The sequence below is a fragment of the Sander vitreus genome, chromosome 6, assembly GCF_031162955.1.
Source record: "Sander vitreus isolate 19-12246 chromosome 6, sanVit1, whole genome shotgun sequence".
Taxonomy (NCBI): Eukaryota; Metazoa; Chordata; class Actinopteri; order Perciformes; family Percidae; genus Sander; species Sander vitreus.
Genome location: NC_135860.1, coordinates 14,089,908 through 14,108,077, shown reverse-complemented (window position 1 = coordinate 14,108,077; position 18,170 = coordinate 14,089,908). Strand labels below are relative to the sequence as shown.

At 39.8% G+C, this 18,170-nt stretch overlaps 1 protein-coding gene across 1 annotated transcript in view; it reads left to right on the top strand.

The window, feature by feature from the left end:
• The window catches only part of kcnn3 (potassium intermediate/small conductance calcium-activated channel, subfamily N, member 3), a 67,778-nt gene that overhangs the window by 41,204 nt on the left and 8,404 nt on the right, over positions 1–18,170 (top strand). Inside the window, exons 5-6 of the mRNA XM_078251852.1 lie at positions 1,720–1,861; positions 8,398–8,508. Coding sequence (XP_078107978.1) covers positions 1,720–1,861; positions 8,398–8,508 — 253 coding nt within the window. The remainder of the gene's footprint in view (positions 1–1,719; positions 1,862–8,397; positions 8,509–18,170) is intronic.

Below are 18,170 nucleotides of genomic sequence, written 5' to 3'. Positions count from 1 at the left end.
TTCGGTATTTTCTGTCATATCTATAATGTCGGATTCATGTTAAATGTGGCCAGAGCTTCAAATATGATGAGGTAAACGTATTTTAGAGAAATCCCCGTGAGCTAAAACGTTAAGATTTCCCACTGTTCTGAACGCTGTGGTTTCAACAGTTTTTTCTTCTCTCGGCTCTGTGTCATGTAACACCAAGCCGGGCCTTCTCCAGCCTTATATGATTGGTCATCTGCTCCAGGTAGGCAGGACTGGAGTGTTTTTTATTTTTTATTTACGCTACTGTGGTGTTAACATTGTCGCCATGTAGCTACATGCTAATGGCAGAGACATTAGAAAGTGCTGCTATATTCTATTACTGTGCACTGCTAACTAACTTATAGTAGTTGCATGCTAACGCCAGGGAAATCTGTGATCTTGGCTGCCAATGTTGTTAATTTCTCCCCAGTTTCGGATCACATTACTGTTGAAACATGTCCAGTTGGGTATTATTTGGTTCAGAAGCCTTAAAGAGACAGGCGCTCCAACAGAGCATCTCAGACATAGGGTGAATACATGCGCAGCAGGTTCAGTACAAACACAAAATACAAGTATGAACCTGAAAATGCTATATAATAGATCACCTTCAACTCAACGTCCTACATTTCTCTCAGGCCTTTCAGCTGCATCTCATGGCCTTCATCTGTGGATGATGTTTGCTCAGTTGTCATAGAGAGTGAGAAATTATTTATATATATTATGTTATTTAATGAATACATTCTTCATTATTCATTCATCTTCATTTCATAAATAAATTTAATAAACAAATACATTGGATCTCATAATTACAGTTGTATAAATCATTAATTCATCATTGTTTAAGTTCCATTACAATTACAAATGCTTCACAGGAAGATTAATAGTTGATGACAAGTACACTAATAAATACTTAAATATGTACTACACAACTATATGATAAGGTGTTATTAATTGTTTTACTGCTTATAAATGCTAAATAGGGGGAAACTGAAATGTTCCCGTCCTTTTAACACCTTGCAAAGCATGTTTAGTATTTTTTCTGGGGTTTATGTCCTGAATGTTTTTTTACATACGCAGGTAGGCAAATACATATTGTACTTAAATACTTAAAAGCTGCACTATATGGTTGTGCAGACTGGTGATTTCTTTGACATTATATGAATCCAGCAGGCAGATGCTCAAATATGAAATAGCTAATGACACTGTTTTACAGTGAATGATGTAATGGTATTGATGTAACGTCAAGTGGAATGCAAAAAGTGGCCATCTCTTTCGATGAGTTTAAACACTTTTGGAGATAATCATGGAAATATGGGAAAATGTCAGTTGGTCAATAAGCGTGATTAGATGCATCATTGCCCGGCTGCTGGGAAGCCGTTGTTTGGTCTACATCCAAGTTAAATTGGCATTTCTTCTCCTGTCCAAACCAAATTATTCGAGAAAAAAAATAACCCTAACCCATATAAAACTCAATTGAACTGCCTCAAACAGGGTGCACATTTTGGTTTGGTTGCTATGGCAACAGTGCTGGAATCATGGCGGCAAGAGCTCTTGTTTATGTGTTGTGTTCTGTGTCAGGCAATTTTTTTTTTTTAGGTTTGACGCCCACATTTGCAGACATCACCAGTGGGCCAGTTATGTTGTTTGTTTTTATTTATATATTTTACTATTGACTGACTTCATCCTGTAAACACGGACGGTGTTTCGTTTTAGGTATCATGATGCCCAGGACGTGACCAGTAACTTCCTGGGAGCCATGTGGCTTATTTCCATCACTTTCTTGTCCATCGGCTATGGAGACATGGTTCCTCACACCTACTGTGGCAAAGGAGTCTGTCTGCTCACAGGAATCATGGTCAGTACCCCCCCCCCCCTCCCTCCCTATCTCTATCTCTCTCTCTCGTACTCTCCCTCCCCTTGGCACTGTCCTTGCTTCGTTCACAGGTCAGCAGATTAGAGAGCATTCTGTCATATGTGAGAGAAATTCTGCCATTTGTGTAATTTGGGCAATCCTCCTTGAATACCCTGCATCTGTGCTTCTGTGTGTTTGGGGGGTGTAGGCGTGCAAACAAGAGCATGTTAGGTGTGTGTGTGTGTGCGTGCGTGCGTGCGTGCGTGTGTGCGTGTGTTATTCCCTTGTCTGTCCTCATTGCATAATGAAGGTCCAACCTTTCAGTGTGTCCTCCCACTCTCTCTCGCTCTCTCTCTCTCTCTCTCTCTCTCTCTCTCTCTCTCTCTCTCTCTCTCTTGTTCCATCTCTCTCTTTCTATTTATCCCTCTGTCTCGCTTTTCCTCTCTGTCCATCTCTCCTTCCCTGAGACCACATGTTTATTTCTATCTACCGTCCATCTGTTAGTATCAGTGTTTAAGCTGTCGACTGCTCCTCTATTTGCATTACTTCACAGGTGTTCTTCCCTCCTCAAACTATTAATTTATTTTTGTCTTTCCTGCTTTTGTTCTTTCTCATTTCCTGTTTCTGTTTTGTCTTACTGGCCTGTTCTTCATAATTTTTAGCATCCTTTTGTTTAAGACAACAACCAATTGGAAATTGGTCAACTCATTTAGTGATTTGAACATGGACCCTACTAATTTTTTCGATGCTATCACGTTAGCATATACTTTTCTGAATAATTAGAGAAAATTTGTGTCATATCAAATGCAAGAAAATTAGATTTCGTTTAATAGCTCTACGGCTAAATGTCAAGTAAATTAAAATTAAGTATGCTAAATATGGTGGCTTTTGCTGATTCTTTAAGAGGGCAGGAAAGACAAAATAGGACTTTAAAATATGATAATAATATGTTCCCTGGGAATATTTCCCCCATAGGACACAGTGTGCCACATTGTATGTTGCCAACGGGGAGAGTACATTGAGCACTGAGTAATAGACGACTGTGAGCAGCTAAAGAGATAAAAGTCACTGCACAGTGGGTGCTAACCTCAGTTGGGGATAATGCTGTTTTTTTAACAAAATTATGTAATAATATTACTTTTCTGAATTACAATCTTGTGTAATGCATTAAGTACCTATGAATGTGTTCCTTAAAATGTAATTCATCCAAAAAGATGAGGAAGCCTGGATGAGACATTTGAAATGTCATTTTTCATTAACTAGATAATGCCATGGATGTCACTATTGCTCTTTTTATGTTTTTAATACTGAGGGACTCATTGCACAGTACCATAACACATACGCTTTAATAATGCTAGTAGCATAGTTGAGCTTGTTAAAATGAATGAAATATAAAGGCACTGTGCTCATACAATATAAGAACACTACTTAACATTTTAAAAAGAACCCCCCCTAGATCAAGTGTTTTTTGTTTCATTGTGAAAATAAGATAATATGCTGCCAAAATAGCATTGTATGACCAATACCATTGCCGCATCAGTCTTCACACACTTACATGCCTCATCCTTTTTCACTTATGCTGAGTGTATTTTGTTAAAGTGCGCCTGAAGTCAAGCAGCCACCACCATGGCTAAGCGTTGAAGCTAGTGTCGAAGTGCTTTAAGATGCAGTTTAGTGAAGCTGGATGCAGGATTCCAGATATGGGCAAAGAAATGAATACATAAAGTAGGTGACCTCTTTAAAGAAGGGATTCTAATGACCTTTGAAGAAATCTCTGAAATATATGACATTCCAAGGAAACATTTTTTTAAATATCTCCAAGTGAGGAACTTTATTTCTTCTATGCAAAACCAATCAATCGGGATTCCTGTACTCTCATCCTTAGAAGAAATTATAACAAACAATTGGAATGAGAGGGGTTTGATTTCATCAATATATAACTAGCTTGCATCTGGCTCTAAAGAAACGTCGATAGTTAGACTTGAGACATGGAGGGCGGACTTAAAAGAGGACATTTCAGAAAACGATTGGAAGAAAACTTGTGACGCATCTCAGAAAATAACAGCAAACTAATTTAAAGCTACTCCAATGTAATTGGCTGATGCAGACATACATGACTCCTGTTAAATTGAATCAATACAACAGTTATATAACAGGTATATGACCTTTGTTTTAAATGCAATGAGGCTAAAGGAACATTTATGCACTGTGTCTGGGAGTGTGACAAAAAAAAAGGTGATCAATAAAACTATGTTCATCTTGTCTGTGAACATTCCACTTGACCCTAAGATGATTTTGCTGAATACTATTACTGTAGTACTACTATACTACAGGCAAAAGGGACTTTCATCTGGAAGAAAATGGAGGCGCCTACAATTGGTGCTTGAATCAAGAATATGGCGCAACGTATGTCCATTGAGAGACTGACATATATATTGAGGGTATATGAGAAAATCTGGAGGCCATTTGACCGGTTTGTAAAAGAAGAAGACATAGGGGAGCTGCTACTGTTTTGGAAAATCATTGCATTATTAGTCTCAATAGTGTAAGCGTGCAGCACTGGCTGGATTGGGATCACATAGATGATTTTAGTGTCTATATTTCTCCTTAACATCCCCAAAAGACCTCACTGTCTGTCCATCCTCTTGTATTTGCCAGTTTGTCTACTTTCTTTACTGTATAGTCCATTATATGTGTGAATAAACACACTCGTGCACAAAGATACACACACACATACAGACCCCCATTTTCTGGGTGAATCATCCAATGTGTGTTTTAGAGTACAACTCTTACTGTAATGTTAACACACACTCACAAAGACACAGAACAGGGGGTGGATACAGAACGTCCCAAGCCTGCTGTTACAGACTGCATCCTCCACACAACACTGACACAGTGCTTGACATATACACTCTTATTGTGACTCCCACACACACACTCCTCTCCCGTCACACAAACACACTATCACTATACTCTTCGTTGTGGTTTATTATCGTTGATGAGGATGTGAGTATGCAAGTAGAAGGTGAGGCTCGTATGGGTGAGGGAGGCTAGGCGCAGCAGGTCGTGGGGAGAGCAGAGAGTGTGGAAGTGAACTAAAAAGAAGATTTCTAAAAGGTCGAGGGCATAGAACAGGATATGATTTAGTTTTTCTTGCTTGAGAATTATTGTAAAGAGATTCTATAGGGGAAATGCTCGCTGTTGTTACTATGACAACACATGAAGGCCAACAGTGTTGGAATATACCAATGCCCCGAGGCTACCTGGGGGTGTGCCAGTGTGTATGTGTGTCATTGTGGGTGGGTGGGTGCAGGGGCGGAATTTTGATTTCAAAGGTGGTGGGGGGGGCAGTTAGTACAGGCACAAATACAAATATTTGCTGAAAAACATTTGAAAAAACTGAACTATATAGTACTGAATTGTGGAGTTTGACCAACAATAAAGTAAAATATGTAAAGTAAGGAGTAAAATGCATGTTAATATGTTACACAGTATGCAAAAATAAACAGTTTTATCTCTTATACGTGAAGATATTCACTAAATGAAAGGTTAACTCCATTAAACCCTATGCAGCTCACGATTTCATAATGGATCTCTATTATACAATGTTTAAACTAGCCACTCCAAGCTCCACTGTAATAGATATTTAGTTTTTAAATTATTATCTTTTCTACATCTCCATTCATTCTGGAGATTCAGTAATTTGCTATCACTAAAGAATACTAGGTCAAATTTAACCCAATTTGGGTCAATATAGCCCTGACCCAGTACCCATGAGCATAAAAACTACTGGGTCACCAAAATGTGTTGTTTTGATCCAGTTTTAGTTATTAATATTTTATTCCATTAAGTTATTCAGCCACACTAATATGTGGTTATTTTGACCCAGTAACAATTTCATATTTACATTTCTGTTCATCAATTAAATCAATAACAATAACACGTTCTGTTCAGACAAAAAAAAGTTTTGACTACATTTTCCTTCAGAATCGCACACACACACACACACACACACACACACACACACACACACACACTGCCAATACATCACCTGTTGGAGCATTTGTTCATGCTTAGTTACAGAAACAATAAATGATTGGATTGGGGGTTGGAGATTGCTAATGTTTCTGCTTCTAGCTGTTTAAATCAGTTTGAATGACCTGAGGAGAGGGGACTGGTAGCTTGAGCGGGCCCTGTTTCCGTGTGGTGCTTGCAGTATCTCCTGATTTTATAAATTCAAAGTTAGTTGGGTGGCTGAATGGTGGTGTAGACTGCCACAACATGTTGTTCTTATACAGCAAAAAGGTGTGTAAATCACAACTCATATCTGACAATGCGGTTCATGTATGAGTATATGGGGTTATTTTGGAATGTACTTTACTTTAACCCCCCCCCCTTTATAGAATATATAAGCAGCATATACATATTTAATAAATGGTTTATAACACATTATATTTGTAAGCAGAGTTAACAAATAATATTAATAAACATTTAAATTTGTATTATATCTGCTTACAACTACATTTAAGTGTGTTATAAGCCATTCATCAACTGTTTATTTACTGCCTATAATGCAGGGGTTAAAGTAAAGTGTTACTGTATAAATGTGTGTTTGTGTTTGTCCTTCACCTACAACAGCCTCTTGATATTCTCTGTTGATATACAATAGTTCTTGAAGGCTCATCAGGTTAAAGAGATGCAGAGTAGCTGCCATTTCAAACCTATTTTGTACTTGTGTCTGCTTTGTGCTTGTATTGTGCACTCTAATTGAGCTAATTAAATGTCACATTTTTTGTGTGTTAAACATCTTCCCCTCTTTCCTCTGTGTGCTCCTGCTGACCTGTTTGGGGAAACTATTTTCCACTGCATGAATCTTTAAAGAGATGCATTTTTTTTTTTTACCTGGAGTGTGTGGATGTTACACAGAAGCACAGATGGGTGATTCCCCCTTTTCTGACAGCTACGTAGATGGCTGAGCTGTAGTGGAGGAAGCAAGGGAAACACCCGGCTGTATGAAACAAATCACAGCAGCACAGCCATCATCAGCTGTGTCACTCTGTCGAGATTGAACAGGGAACCCTGCTGAAATCAAATGGATGCAGGTTTATACACACAAGCAAACTCTCATACACACACATGCATACACTCACACTCACACTCACTAGCACACGCTTGAACATATATACATAGCCTTCCATGACAAACCAATCAGCACCCTGCTGTTTCTGACCGAGGAGGACAATTTTGAACACGCACGCATACACACAGTTGGGTACGTGCATGCCGCACTGCACTTGTACATACTGTATTTTATCAATCCGTTGAGGGCTCTTTCCCCTAAAGTACATACATCAGCTATCCATTCCATCAGTGCTCATCATATTTTATTCATAGTTTTTGAATAAACATAAATAAAGTGCATGAGTGTTTAGACGTGGGCAGTAATGCCTGTTTGTGCGTTACTTTTTTCTGAACTCAGCCAAGTTATTTTTGGCAAACCTGTCTTATCGTTCGAGAGTGTGCATGATGAAGTCTTGGCTATTTCCTTCACGCTTCAAAACGTTGAATGCTCCCTTGCTCTCTAACTCACTATGTTTCTCTCCTTTTATTCTCTCTGTGCCTTTCTTTGCACACACTCCCATGCAGGAAGGAGAAGCACTCATACATTTTCATTAAACACTCTTAATCTTAATTCATTACTTATCAGGATATACTGTATGTGCCCTCATTAACATTGCCTTCTTCTCCATCTTTCTCTCCTATTCTGTGCACACCCTCCTCACCTCCTAAACCAACCAACCCTCTCTCCAACCGCCCTTCGTGTATACTTCCTTCCTCATTTATATTTACTAATAGCTCTCTTTATCTTTTCTGCTTTTTTCCCCTCTCAGTGCCTGCCCCTTCAGAGGAACCTGTGAGCACTCAACAGCTCCATTGAAAACACTTTCTAATCTGAAAGTTAATTAAGTCTGTCTTCCTCACTGTGTTCCTGCTCCTCTTCTTCTCTCAAGCATGTCTTTCCGGTTGAGAGACTGCTGTCACTCTCTCCCAAATGAATTTACCATATGTCCCATGTGGGTCGAGCTGGAATACAGACAAACCGCTCCGGTTTCATACTTTTACACTTCCTGCAGGCCTCAAGGCTCCGGTGACAGGAGAAGACTGACACCATGTAATTCAGATTGACAGCATCCAATTAAATGAAATTAGGTAGTGTCAATCTTTGATGTGTTTTTTCATCTATAAGAAGGGAATATTTTTCAGCTCCATATAGAGGCGATATAGAAGGGATCTCACACCAGATGGATTGGAAGTGAAAATAGACTTGGCTTCCCTCTTAATCCTCTCCTCTCTCCCATTCACTTCTCCTTCTGTCGTGCGGCTCCCTTCCTCATATTTGTCCTCGCTCCTTTCAATCATCTGGGGCTAATTCCCCAGCCAAAAGCCACCGATTTACCAATTCCTTCTCTCTACTGACTGACTCAGTGCTCTGTTTTCTCCTCCTCTTCTTCCCTCCCTCCCTCCCTGCTCTCTCTCAGGGTGCGGGCTGTACGGCTCTGGTGGTTGCCGTGGTAGCCAGGAAGCTGGAGCTGACCAAGGCCGAGAAACACGTGCACAACTTCATGATGGACACGCAACTCACAAAGAGGGTGTGTAGGCTTGTGTGGTGTGAATGAGTGTGTCATCCAGAAAATAAATAAAGACTCTAATCTGTAAAAGAAAGCACACGTTCCCTGCTAGCACCATAATGACCACAGAACTGTATTTATAAGTACCGTTTTTATGTGTAATCGTCCTCCAGGGTGAATTTTTACTATATTTTTAGATTTCTTTGGGGTTAAAGACAAGGTGGTTGAGAGTCCGGCAAAACAGCTTGTCCTTTCACTGCCCCTCCTTCGCCCTCCCCAACTACTACATCACACTATCACGCTGTATTGTAGTGACAGAGTGCCATGTTATTTGAGTGAGTGAAGGCAATAAAAGGTCATCTCTTTCTCGTTCTCTCTGCCCGGCTCCCTCACTTACTGTCCCTCTCTATTTTCCCATCTCCGATCTTTTACCTCCCACATGGCCATCCCACCACCCTACCACCTCCCCTCGCCTCTGACATTTGTCTCTCTTACAGTAAATCCCTTTCTCTCTCAATCTTTCTTTCCCTGTCACCTTTTCTCCTCTCCTCCCTCCTTTGCCCTCTCCTTCCCTTCATCCTTGCCCCCTCCCTGCCTCCTTCCCTCCATCTCTCACTCCCTCCCTCCTTCGGTCCTTTTCAATATTTCATACAGTTGAAAGACCCAAGTTTTAAAAATAACTCCCATATCAAATATGTAGCGTACATTATGGCAGAAGGGTACTGAATGGGGTGGGGTTATCAATAATTTCAGTAGGGATAAAATATCGACAGAGACGCTAAATAGACTCTCTGTTGGAGCCAGGCTCTCACCTCACCTTTCTGCAGGCTCTGACCATGTCAACCAGAGTGTGTTTTCCCAAAACGTTTAACACCTTAAACTGTGTGTGCAGGGACGGACTGGGGCTAAAAAAACAGCCCTGGACTTTCTCCCAAATAGGCCCATCATCCGGCCATTCGCCCCTAGCCGTGCGCGACAGACACTAGCCAGGATGTCCTGATACTATGCCACAATACTGTAGCCTATCAGACAAGGTATTCACAGCAAGTAACATCTCAAAACCAATGATGATAATTGGTTTGTGTTTATTAATAAAGCCTCAGCCACAGAAAATGTGCAATGCCATTACATCTGCATTGAAAATAAAATACAAATAATGAAATGGCACTGACTACAGAAACCCCAAATTACACAAACTTGTAATTATAAAACATCTAATCTAAAAACAGGTTTTTAGGCTTTTGCTGAGGGTGGTAAGCAAAAAATTGTTCCAGGCTGTGACTATCTGACTTGGGCCGTTTGAAATATTGTGATGTACAGCATCCTGGGACATCCTGGCACTTCCCTGCACACTCCCTGTCATCTTTTGTGCTGCAACTATCTTCAACCTGAATGAACAAATTATTTTAAAGATAGGTTATTAGCTATTATTGATGATATATGTTTTGCTTTGTGTTAAAGAATCAGCATTGAATAACCTATTTAATATGTTGTCAATGTCATATTACACTTTTGATTCATATTAAGGCTGTGAAATGATGAAAATGACTAGGCCCTATCAATTTAGTCTGTGACGCTTTCACAAACAACCACCAGGTCTTTGCCAGTTCCACAATAGTAAACGCAAATATGATAGACAAGGAAAAACTGCACTCTGATGGAAGACGGACAGAAAGTGAAAGCTAGGATTTTTTGGTTAAACTTTTGGTTAAATTTGGTGAAATATTTAGCCCCCTTCCCTGTGTGTTAGCACGTTTAGAGTGGTATCAACGCATGCCTGATGTTTTCCCGTTTAATTCAATACCATAGTCTTCATCCTAGCAGCAAAAGTGAGCTCACTACAACCTCTCATACAACGAAGTGAAATCGCGGTCAACCCGCGATTAATTTCTAACGCGTTTAATGTTTCAAATTAACCTAACAGAAATTATTAAACACGTTAAGTTTGACAGCACTAAATGGCATGATAATTTTCATAATCATGATGCACACCCATGTTGATAGCTTGTAGGCCTACTCTTCTTCCTCAGTTTTTTTTTTTTTTTTACACGTAGCATATAAGTGATTGTATTAGCGCCCCCTGCTGTTGGCTGTTAATATCGCTTTATTAGACTTTTTTTGTGCCGACGGCTGTTAGTTGGACAGCCGTTCTGGACTTTTACCGAACGCACAGATTGTCAATCCGTCCGTGTGTGTGTGTGTGTGTGTGTGTGTGTGTGGGTGTGGGTGGGTGAGAAATTTTGTGTATTTAGAATCTGTAACCCATCTGACCATGTAAAGCAGCTGTTCACAAAATGTAACCCCATTTTGATGGATTTTAAACTGGGTGTTTTTTAACAGCAGTCATTATATGAAAAGTGAATATTGTTTCAATGTTTTTATAGACTGACAAGCCAGACCCACATCAAGATGTTGGGTCTGAGAACTCACCATTGACAGGGCTCAATCCGAGGGGCGGGATGAACGGTTATCTTTCAAACTCCCTCTGCACGCAATAGGATAGCGCTTCAACCAGGTAGAGCAAGGAAGAAGGTAGCGAAGCTAGTTGATAGATTAAACTTTGGCCGTATCCAGTCTGCAAAACTCTGAACACATCTTCCTTTTTTAAGAATGATTTCAGTGACTTTCTTTGTTCTTTTTTCAAAGAAAAGCTTAACTCCAAGTCTACCAGAAGGCCGCTGTTCCCAGCAGCAGCAGCCATAAGCACGCCCACCGACTCTATACCTGATGTGATTGGCCTGACTAGAGTTTGGTTTTTCCAGCTTGCAAGTCAACAGAGAGTGCCTAGACCCCCCTGGCTGCAAATTAAATTTGCTGCAGCTAGGGTGCGTCTAGATTTCTAGGCTAATATTTTTATGTAAGTAGATAGTGATCTTGGATTTTTTTTCATTGCTAGCAATGGTGGGTAAATCTGTGGGGTCAGTCAATCCACCACTTTGGTCCTGACTGAAATATCTCAGCAAATATTGGATGGATTGGCATGATATTGACAATATTTGTGGTTCCCAGAGGATGAATCCTAATGATTTTAGTGATCCCCTTACCTTTCCCATAGGGCCAACAACAAGTGGACATCTTTGGCGTTTAGTGAAATATCTTGACAGCTGTACTTTGTATTTTGAGCTAATTAGCAAATGCTAGCATGCTGTCATGCTAAACTAAGATGTTGAGTCTGGTAAAGATTATTCCTACTTGGCATCAGCATGTTAGCACAGTCATTGTGAGCATAGTAGCATGGTCGCGTTAGTATTTAGCTCAAAGCTCAGCCTCACAGAGCCACTAGCATAGGGTGACCAGACATCCCGGTTTGACCGGGACAGTCCCGATTCTGAGTTGTGTGTCCCGAGTCCCGACAAAAGTCTGTCGGGACGCTAAAATGTCCCGGTTTACACCAACCACTATGAAATTGTCCTGGTTGTCAGTGATTACATAGCTGACGTGGTCTTATTATTATTAGCCCGATCATTAACTAAACCCATGTAGAAAGACTAATAAAGCGTCCAGCATATGATTTTAACAGTGTATGTGTGTATGTATGTGTGTGTGTGTGTGTGTGTGTGTGTGTGTGTGTGTGTGTGTGTGTGTCAGTCAATCGTAGCGCTCTGCGTCTGCATAATCTGTGCAGCCAGCATTACAATGTATATTTGTAAACATTGTCGCAATGCCTCTTTATCTGTCTCGTTTTAACCAGTCCCTCCAGGTCCGCTGGAAAGTCAGCGGACGAGCGCTGGGTGGCAATGTTCGCGCATTTCAAAAGCAGGGAGATTACGTTCAAAAATGTAGGTCTCCTTTGTCAGTTCGCCATGTGTCTACCGGGCACAAATGCTCCCGTTGAGCGGATCTTTTCGCTCATGAACAACACATGGAATGACGAGAGGAACCGTATGACCATTTGGTTGCGGGAACGTTCCCTGAAGGTTAGTTTTTGGTTCCCATGGAAAGTTTTCCTGGCGTTTAGGGAACGTTAGTTTTTGGTTATATCCTAACGTTGCAACCTTTAGAGAACGTTCCCCTACCGTTGTAACCTTTAGAGAATGTTCCCCTACCATTGTAACCTTTAGAGAACGTTCCTCTAACGTTATGTTTTTTTACATTCCCCTAACCTTTAAATAACTAACAACTGTGGTACCAATTTTATTATTAGTTTAAACTGTCTGTGCATGAGCAGGAATGAATTATTATATATTGGCAGGAATGAATGAACAGGCAACAGGCAAACTTGATGGGATTTAAAACTTATCTTATAAAAATATCAGATTTAATTCATGCATGAATGAATTCATAATTCATGTACCCTTACCATAAAGTGTTACCATAACTTTAGTATTCAGTTCCAAATAATTCATTTAGTGCCATGCAATGAAAAATATCTTTTCACAAAGTTTTTCACAAGTTCAGTGGGTGCATTTTCCAAAAGAATGCTTTAATTCTGAAAAATAAAGTTGGTTCCACATGAAACTCACTCAATGTCTTTTAATATTATTTCTTAGATATGTAGGCTACATACCAAGAAAATTCATGAATATTAACTGAGATACCCCATTATGTTGTGAGCAGTAGGCCTATGTGTGCTATTGGCAAAATTGTGTCTAATGTGTCTATGTCTGACCTGGGCTGGCACACGTTCACGTTAAAAAGCGTGTGCTGGCACGAGCACTACGGTCACACGCAAAGTGTCCCGGTTTTAGTTCCGGGAAATCTGGTCACCCTACACTTGCATGGCTGTAGACTCTTATTTCAGTAGTTTTGGTCAAGTTTACAGTCATGCTACTCATACAAATGGAAACTTTGTAGAATTGGAGTGGGAGTAGCTCTACGGTTAATTAATTTATGCCTTAGATTTAGCTATATTAACTTCCTAAATTTTCTAGAAGGTGATGGTTTTCAGGTGTTACAGTAGCCTACAACTGACTAAGGTCGGATGAATGGAGTCGTGTTATTGTAGTTGGTTATTGTGACTGTAAATATATGAAAGACCAGCCTCACACTAATTTGTAATCTATTTGTATGATTATTTTGCTGCTGAACACATATGTGGATATATTTTAAATCAAATCATAATTAGTCTGCAACTGTAATGTTATACTCCTGGCGGACGTTTTTGTTCTTTTTGGAAGTTGTATAAGTAATTGCAATGATTTTCATTGCATAAATATAAATCAAACTGATGCTGATCACCCCCTAGATAAAGAAAAGCATACCATTAATTTCAAAGTGAATGTCCTCCTCAATCAAGTAAAGCAACATCTTATAAAAGCATCAAGTAAGGGAAGCACCATACAGCAGTTTCATTCAACACAATGCAGCGTGCTGCTTGGTGACATTTCCTTCAAAGTGTCTTTGGGTTTATGCAGTGGTAATTGTCTCCTGCCCTCTATTACTGACAGAGCAAAGATTGTAACTGTTGTATGCACATTGATTTACATGGCTGGGGCCATTCTCTGCCATATCACAGTAACAAGAGAATACAATCACTCAAGGCGTTATAATGAATAATGCAAAGATAGACTTTACATCCTGCTGTTATCATATGTGTGCACACACAAACGCACACACACACAGCACACCCACTGGCTTTCTACATCCGTGAAATGGTGTTTCCTTCTCTTTGAAGGATTACCAAGAATGTCAATAAAATGCCAATCAGTGTCGCTTCAGTGGAAACTGTTGTTATTGATGTCTGTGTTTGAGGTCGTTGTCTTTATCTCTGTGTTGTGTAAGAAAACGTGTTGGGTGTGATTGTACTGAGCTAGAGCCCTAAAACGAGGAGCATCTCGCTGCAGCCTGCGGGAAGGCGGGGCTTGACGTCAAGCCCCGCCTTCCCACATCCAAGTCAAGACGGTAGCGAAGCAGATATAGCCTCTTTTTTCACATTAAGTGATAGAAACTGATGTAGGCTAAACACAAACGACATTTCATGCAACAACAGTGAACTGTAATTGGGCCCGTGTACTTTTTCGTTCATTTGATTTCCGATTTTGAAACGAAAAGAGTGGTTCGGGAATAACGTAAGACTGCTCCGGTGAAAGCCTTGTTTTCATGAACTTCTGGGGCTAGCTGCTAACTAGCTCGGAAGCTAACATCTCATGGCAGGCAGGTTGCTAATTAGCCAATGCTAAAAAGTATGGAAGTACTAGTTTCCCCTGCTTTCTTTCAATATTCCTCGGTATTTGTCGTTTGCTGACATGCTCGTAGACATGTAAATTAACTGTTTGCGTGCTAGCTAGCTAAGTCAACGGTCAACACCTTTTATATTGCAACGTGAAAGCTCAGGCTGCGTTAGCTTCAGCTAAGCCACAGCAGAAACTTGCACTACCCCGTCAAAATGCAACTTCAACCCTCAGATATAACGGTAATCACGTAGCGATTTTACTGTCTAGACATCTGTATGTGTGTTCGACCTTTTGAAATACTTAAATTAGGTGTGTTACTGTGCAGGTCACTGAAGCCGAATATCCAAGGAGCAGGAACCCTTTGCAGGTGTTTTGAATTAATTAGCTGATTAGAGTGGGACACTTTGAGCCTACAATATTGGACCTTTTCACAATATTAAAATTTTCTGAGGGTTTTTATAAACTGTAAGCCATAATCATCAAAATTATAACAAATACAGGCTTGAAATATCTCGCTTTGCATGTATTAAGTCTATATAATATATTAGTTTTACCTTTTATAAAAAGTACACTGGACCAATTACATTAACTACATGAAAGCTTCACTGTTGCATGAAATGTCGTTTGTGTTTAGCCTACATCATCAGTTTCTATCTAATGTGAAACAATAGGCTATATCAGCTTTGCGACCAGGCCGTCTTTATTATTCAAGTACAGATACATAAACACATTGAAAACATTAAATTCATACATACATACATACACCAAAAAGGGGCACATGAAATTTACATTAAAGAGGTGTTAATTGTAAATGTTCAGAGTCCAGATGGCTTTCTTATTTGTCAGTCGTTTTAAAGTTTCAAAATATAAGTTTCAAAATTGGTGAATATTCGGTTTTCTTTCAGATCATTTACATTTATGAATATACAATTTTCAAATAAAATTAAAAGATTCAAAATGAAAACATGGCATTTATCCAAATAATTTCCTTCATAGTAAAAAATGCTACCAGGCTGTCTTGGTCCGTTCGAGCGTATGGGGGAGTGACGTAAGCAAAGAAAAATGACTGACTTGGATGTGGGCAGGGCTTGATGTCAAGCCCCGCCTTCCCGCAGGCTGCAGCGAGATACACTTGCCTAAAACTGCAAGCAAACTAACTTCCTTAGACATCTGTGAACCACACAGATCATTTTTAGTTCAAATGTGTGTGGTATTTTTGACACTGTGACAGATACTTATTTTACATATTACAGATACATATTTTCAAAATATTTTCACTTTCCAACATTTGCATGTTCTCTCCTTTCATCCTCAGATCAGATTTTTAGACGCGGCCGACAAGACTGATATCTTGTGTGTTGCAGATTGGGTGAAGAGGGCCTAATAACCTTATGAAGGAGGATGATGTGCTTTAAAAACATCTTTCAAGGTTCAAGGCAAAGGGTTCATTTCCATGCAGTGTTCAGTAAAGTGACGTGTTCCTCTCCCTTTGATAGGATTAATACAGATGGAAATTACAGAACATAGCCCCAAAGTCGACCATGTGCCTGAGGTTGTAAGTGATCATGTTTGATGTCAGGACTTGTTGATGCAGAGTGTTTTGATTGTATTGGTTAAGGCAGAGCCCTGCTGAAAGTCCATCTGGTCAGAACATTGCCCTGAATGTTCACAGAGCGCTCTCAAAACTGAAAAAGCAGGACACACTTACTGTAGGCGCTAAGCCAGTGGAGTGGACTGCTGTGTCCTTCCTTTTGATGAAACTACCATGTCAATTAAATGCCATTCATTGAAGCAATAAGCCAATTGACCATGTGCATATGGCTGTTTCTGAGGTCAGTACTTTGATCTGAAGCTTTTTAAGTCGAGTTGCAAAGTTGAAAATGTTGTCTTTCTATAAATTTGCAATCCGAATGTGTATTCTGCCACCACTCCGGACGATTAGTTAAATCAGAGCACTTTTAGAAGTCCCTCTGGCATATTCTGAGCTTCGCCCTCTGAATATTCAGAGTGCACTCTGGGCTGCAGCCAAGAATGAGGTTCTGCAATGCCTTCCAATGTTTACACCAATAGTCAAATGGGAGCAATCTAACCGCCGAAGATTTCTACTAAGCTAGCTTTCATTTCATGCAGTAAAAATAACTCCTATTCTGACAGCCTTTTAATTCACATGTAAGCCAGATGGATCATTATTAGTGTAGACATATTGTGACAGCGACCAAAAATAATTTGACATTCAATGGATTTACACATCACTCTGGTGTGTTTCACTGTTTATCAATTGAACTCATCCTGATCTGACCTCATTCAGGAGACACACATACACGTATAAAACCAGTGGAAGCCAATTTTTACTTTAGTTTCATGATTTCATTGATTTGTTTGTCTTGTGTTTTTGTGTTTGTTTGTTCGTGTGTGTGTGTGTGTGTGTGTGTGCATGTGAGGTGCATGCCTTGTCTTTTCCCCGTGAGGGGAAGGTCAGAGCAGATAAGGCCACATGGCGCCGTGGTAATTGGTCTGTTTGTTAGTTTATGTTTTCTGCTCTCCTAGAGAACACTATTGTAATTCTAGCACCACAGCACCAAATTACTAATTGCATACATAATGCCTGGATTGGAAGGGTCAGGCCAGGCGCCTTAGCTTTCTCCATCACTATGGAAAATGAAGGGAAACAATCCGGGTTTTTTTGTGTTTTTTTTCAGTATAAGCAAGGTGTCAGAGCCCAATTCTAATATTTTTACTTCCTGATGCCAATATCTAAATATTTGAGTCCATGCTTATTTGAAAAAAAAATACATTACATTACTGTTATTAATAGTGGTCATGTCTGTGACATTTCTATAATATTTATATTTGTACTGATTAAATTATACTCAACAATATGTCATCAACCCCCCAACATGCTGAGATGTGGGAACCCCTTGTTTTAACAGATTACTCATGTACCTGCCATAAGGTGTGCTGTGTAGGGGAGCAACTAGAACAGATCTTTGACCCAAACCAGCCATATGGCCCCAACATGGTTGCCAAAGTACAGGCCATATGGTCGAGAAATAGCTGCTGCTGTCATTTGGTTTCTTGTGGAGTTTTCTTAGCAGCTCATGTTGAGTCTTTTATTTTTGTAAATGGAGTTGCCTCAGTTTCTACTTACTACTCCCAGGAGGATATAGAAAAAAAAGGAAAAAAAAGAGGGTAGTGGGGTGAATTAACTGTAAAATACACACAGGGTGATAATATCAGCTGCTGTAATTTGCATGCCAAGCAGTCCCCACGATTTATATTAATTAATTAATCTCTCTAAATGAAATGGCCTAAAGCAGTGCAACAACTTGGATTGCTGGACAGATGTTGGAAGTTTGTGTGAAAACGTCCACAGCGAGCCGGCCGGACAGACACAAGATGCCATCATTCATCATATTTCACTCACCCTGCAATGATTAATCAACTGATAAATAGGATTTGACATATCAATTTACCAATGGGCCTGTAGATATGAGGGGTATTAAATATGCTCTTCAGTAACCTAGAGATAAGACATAATCCAGGCAAATTGAATTGCACTGACTATCACTG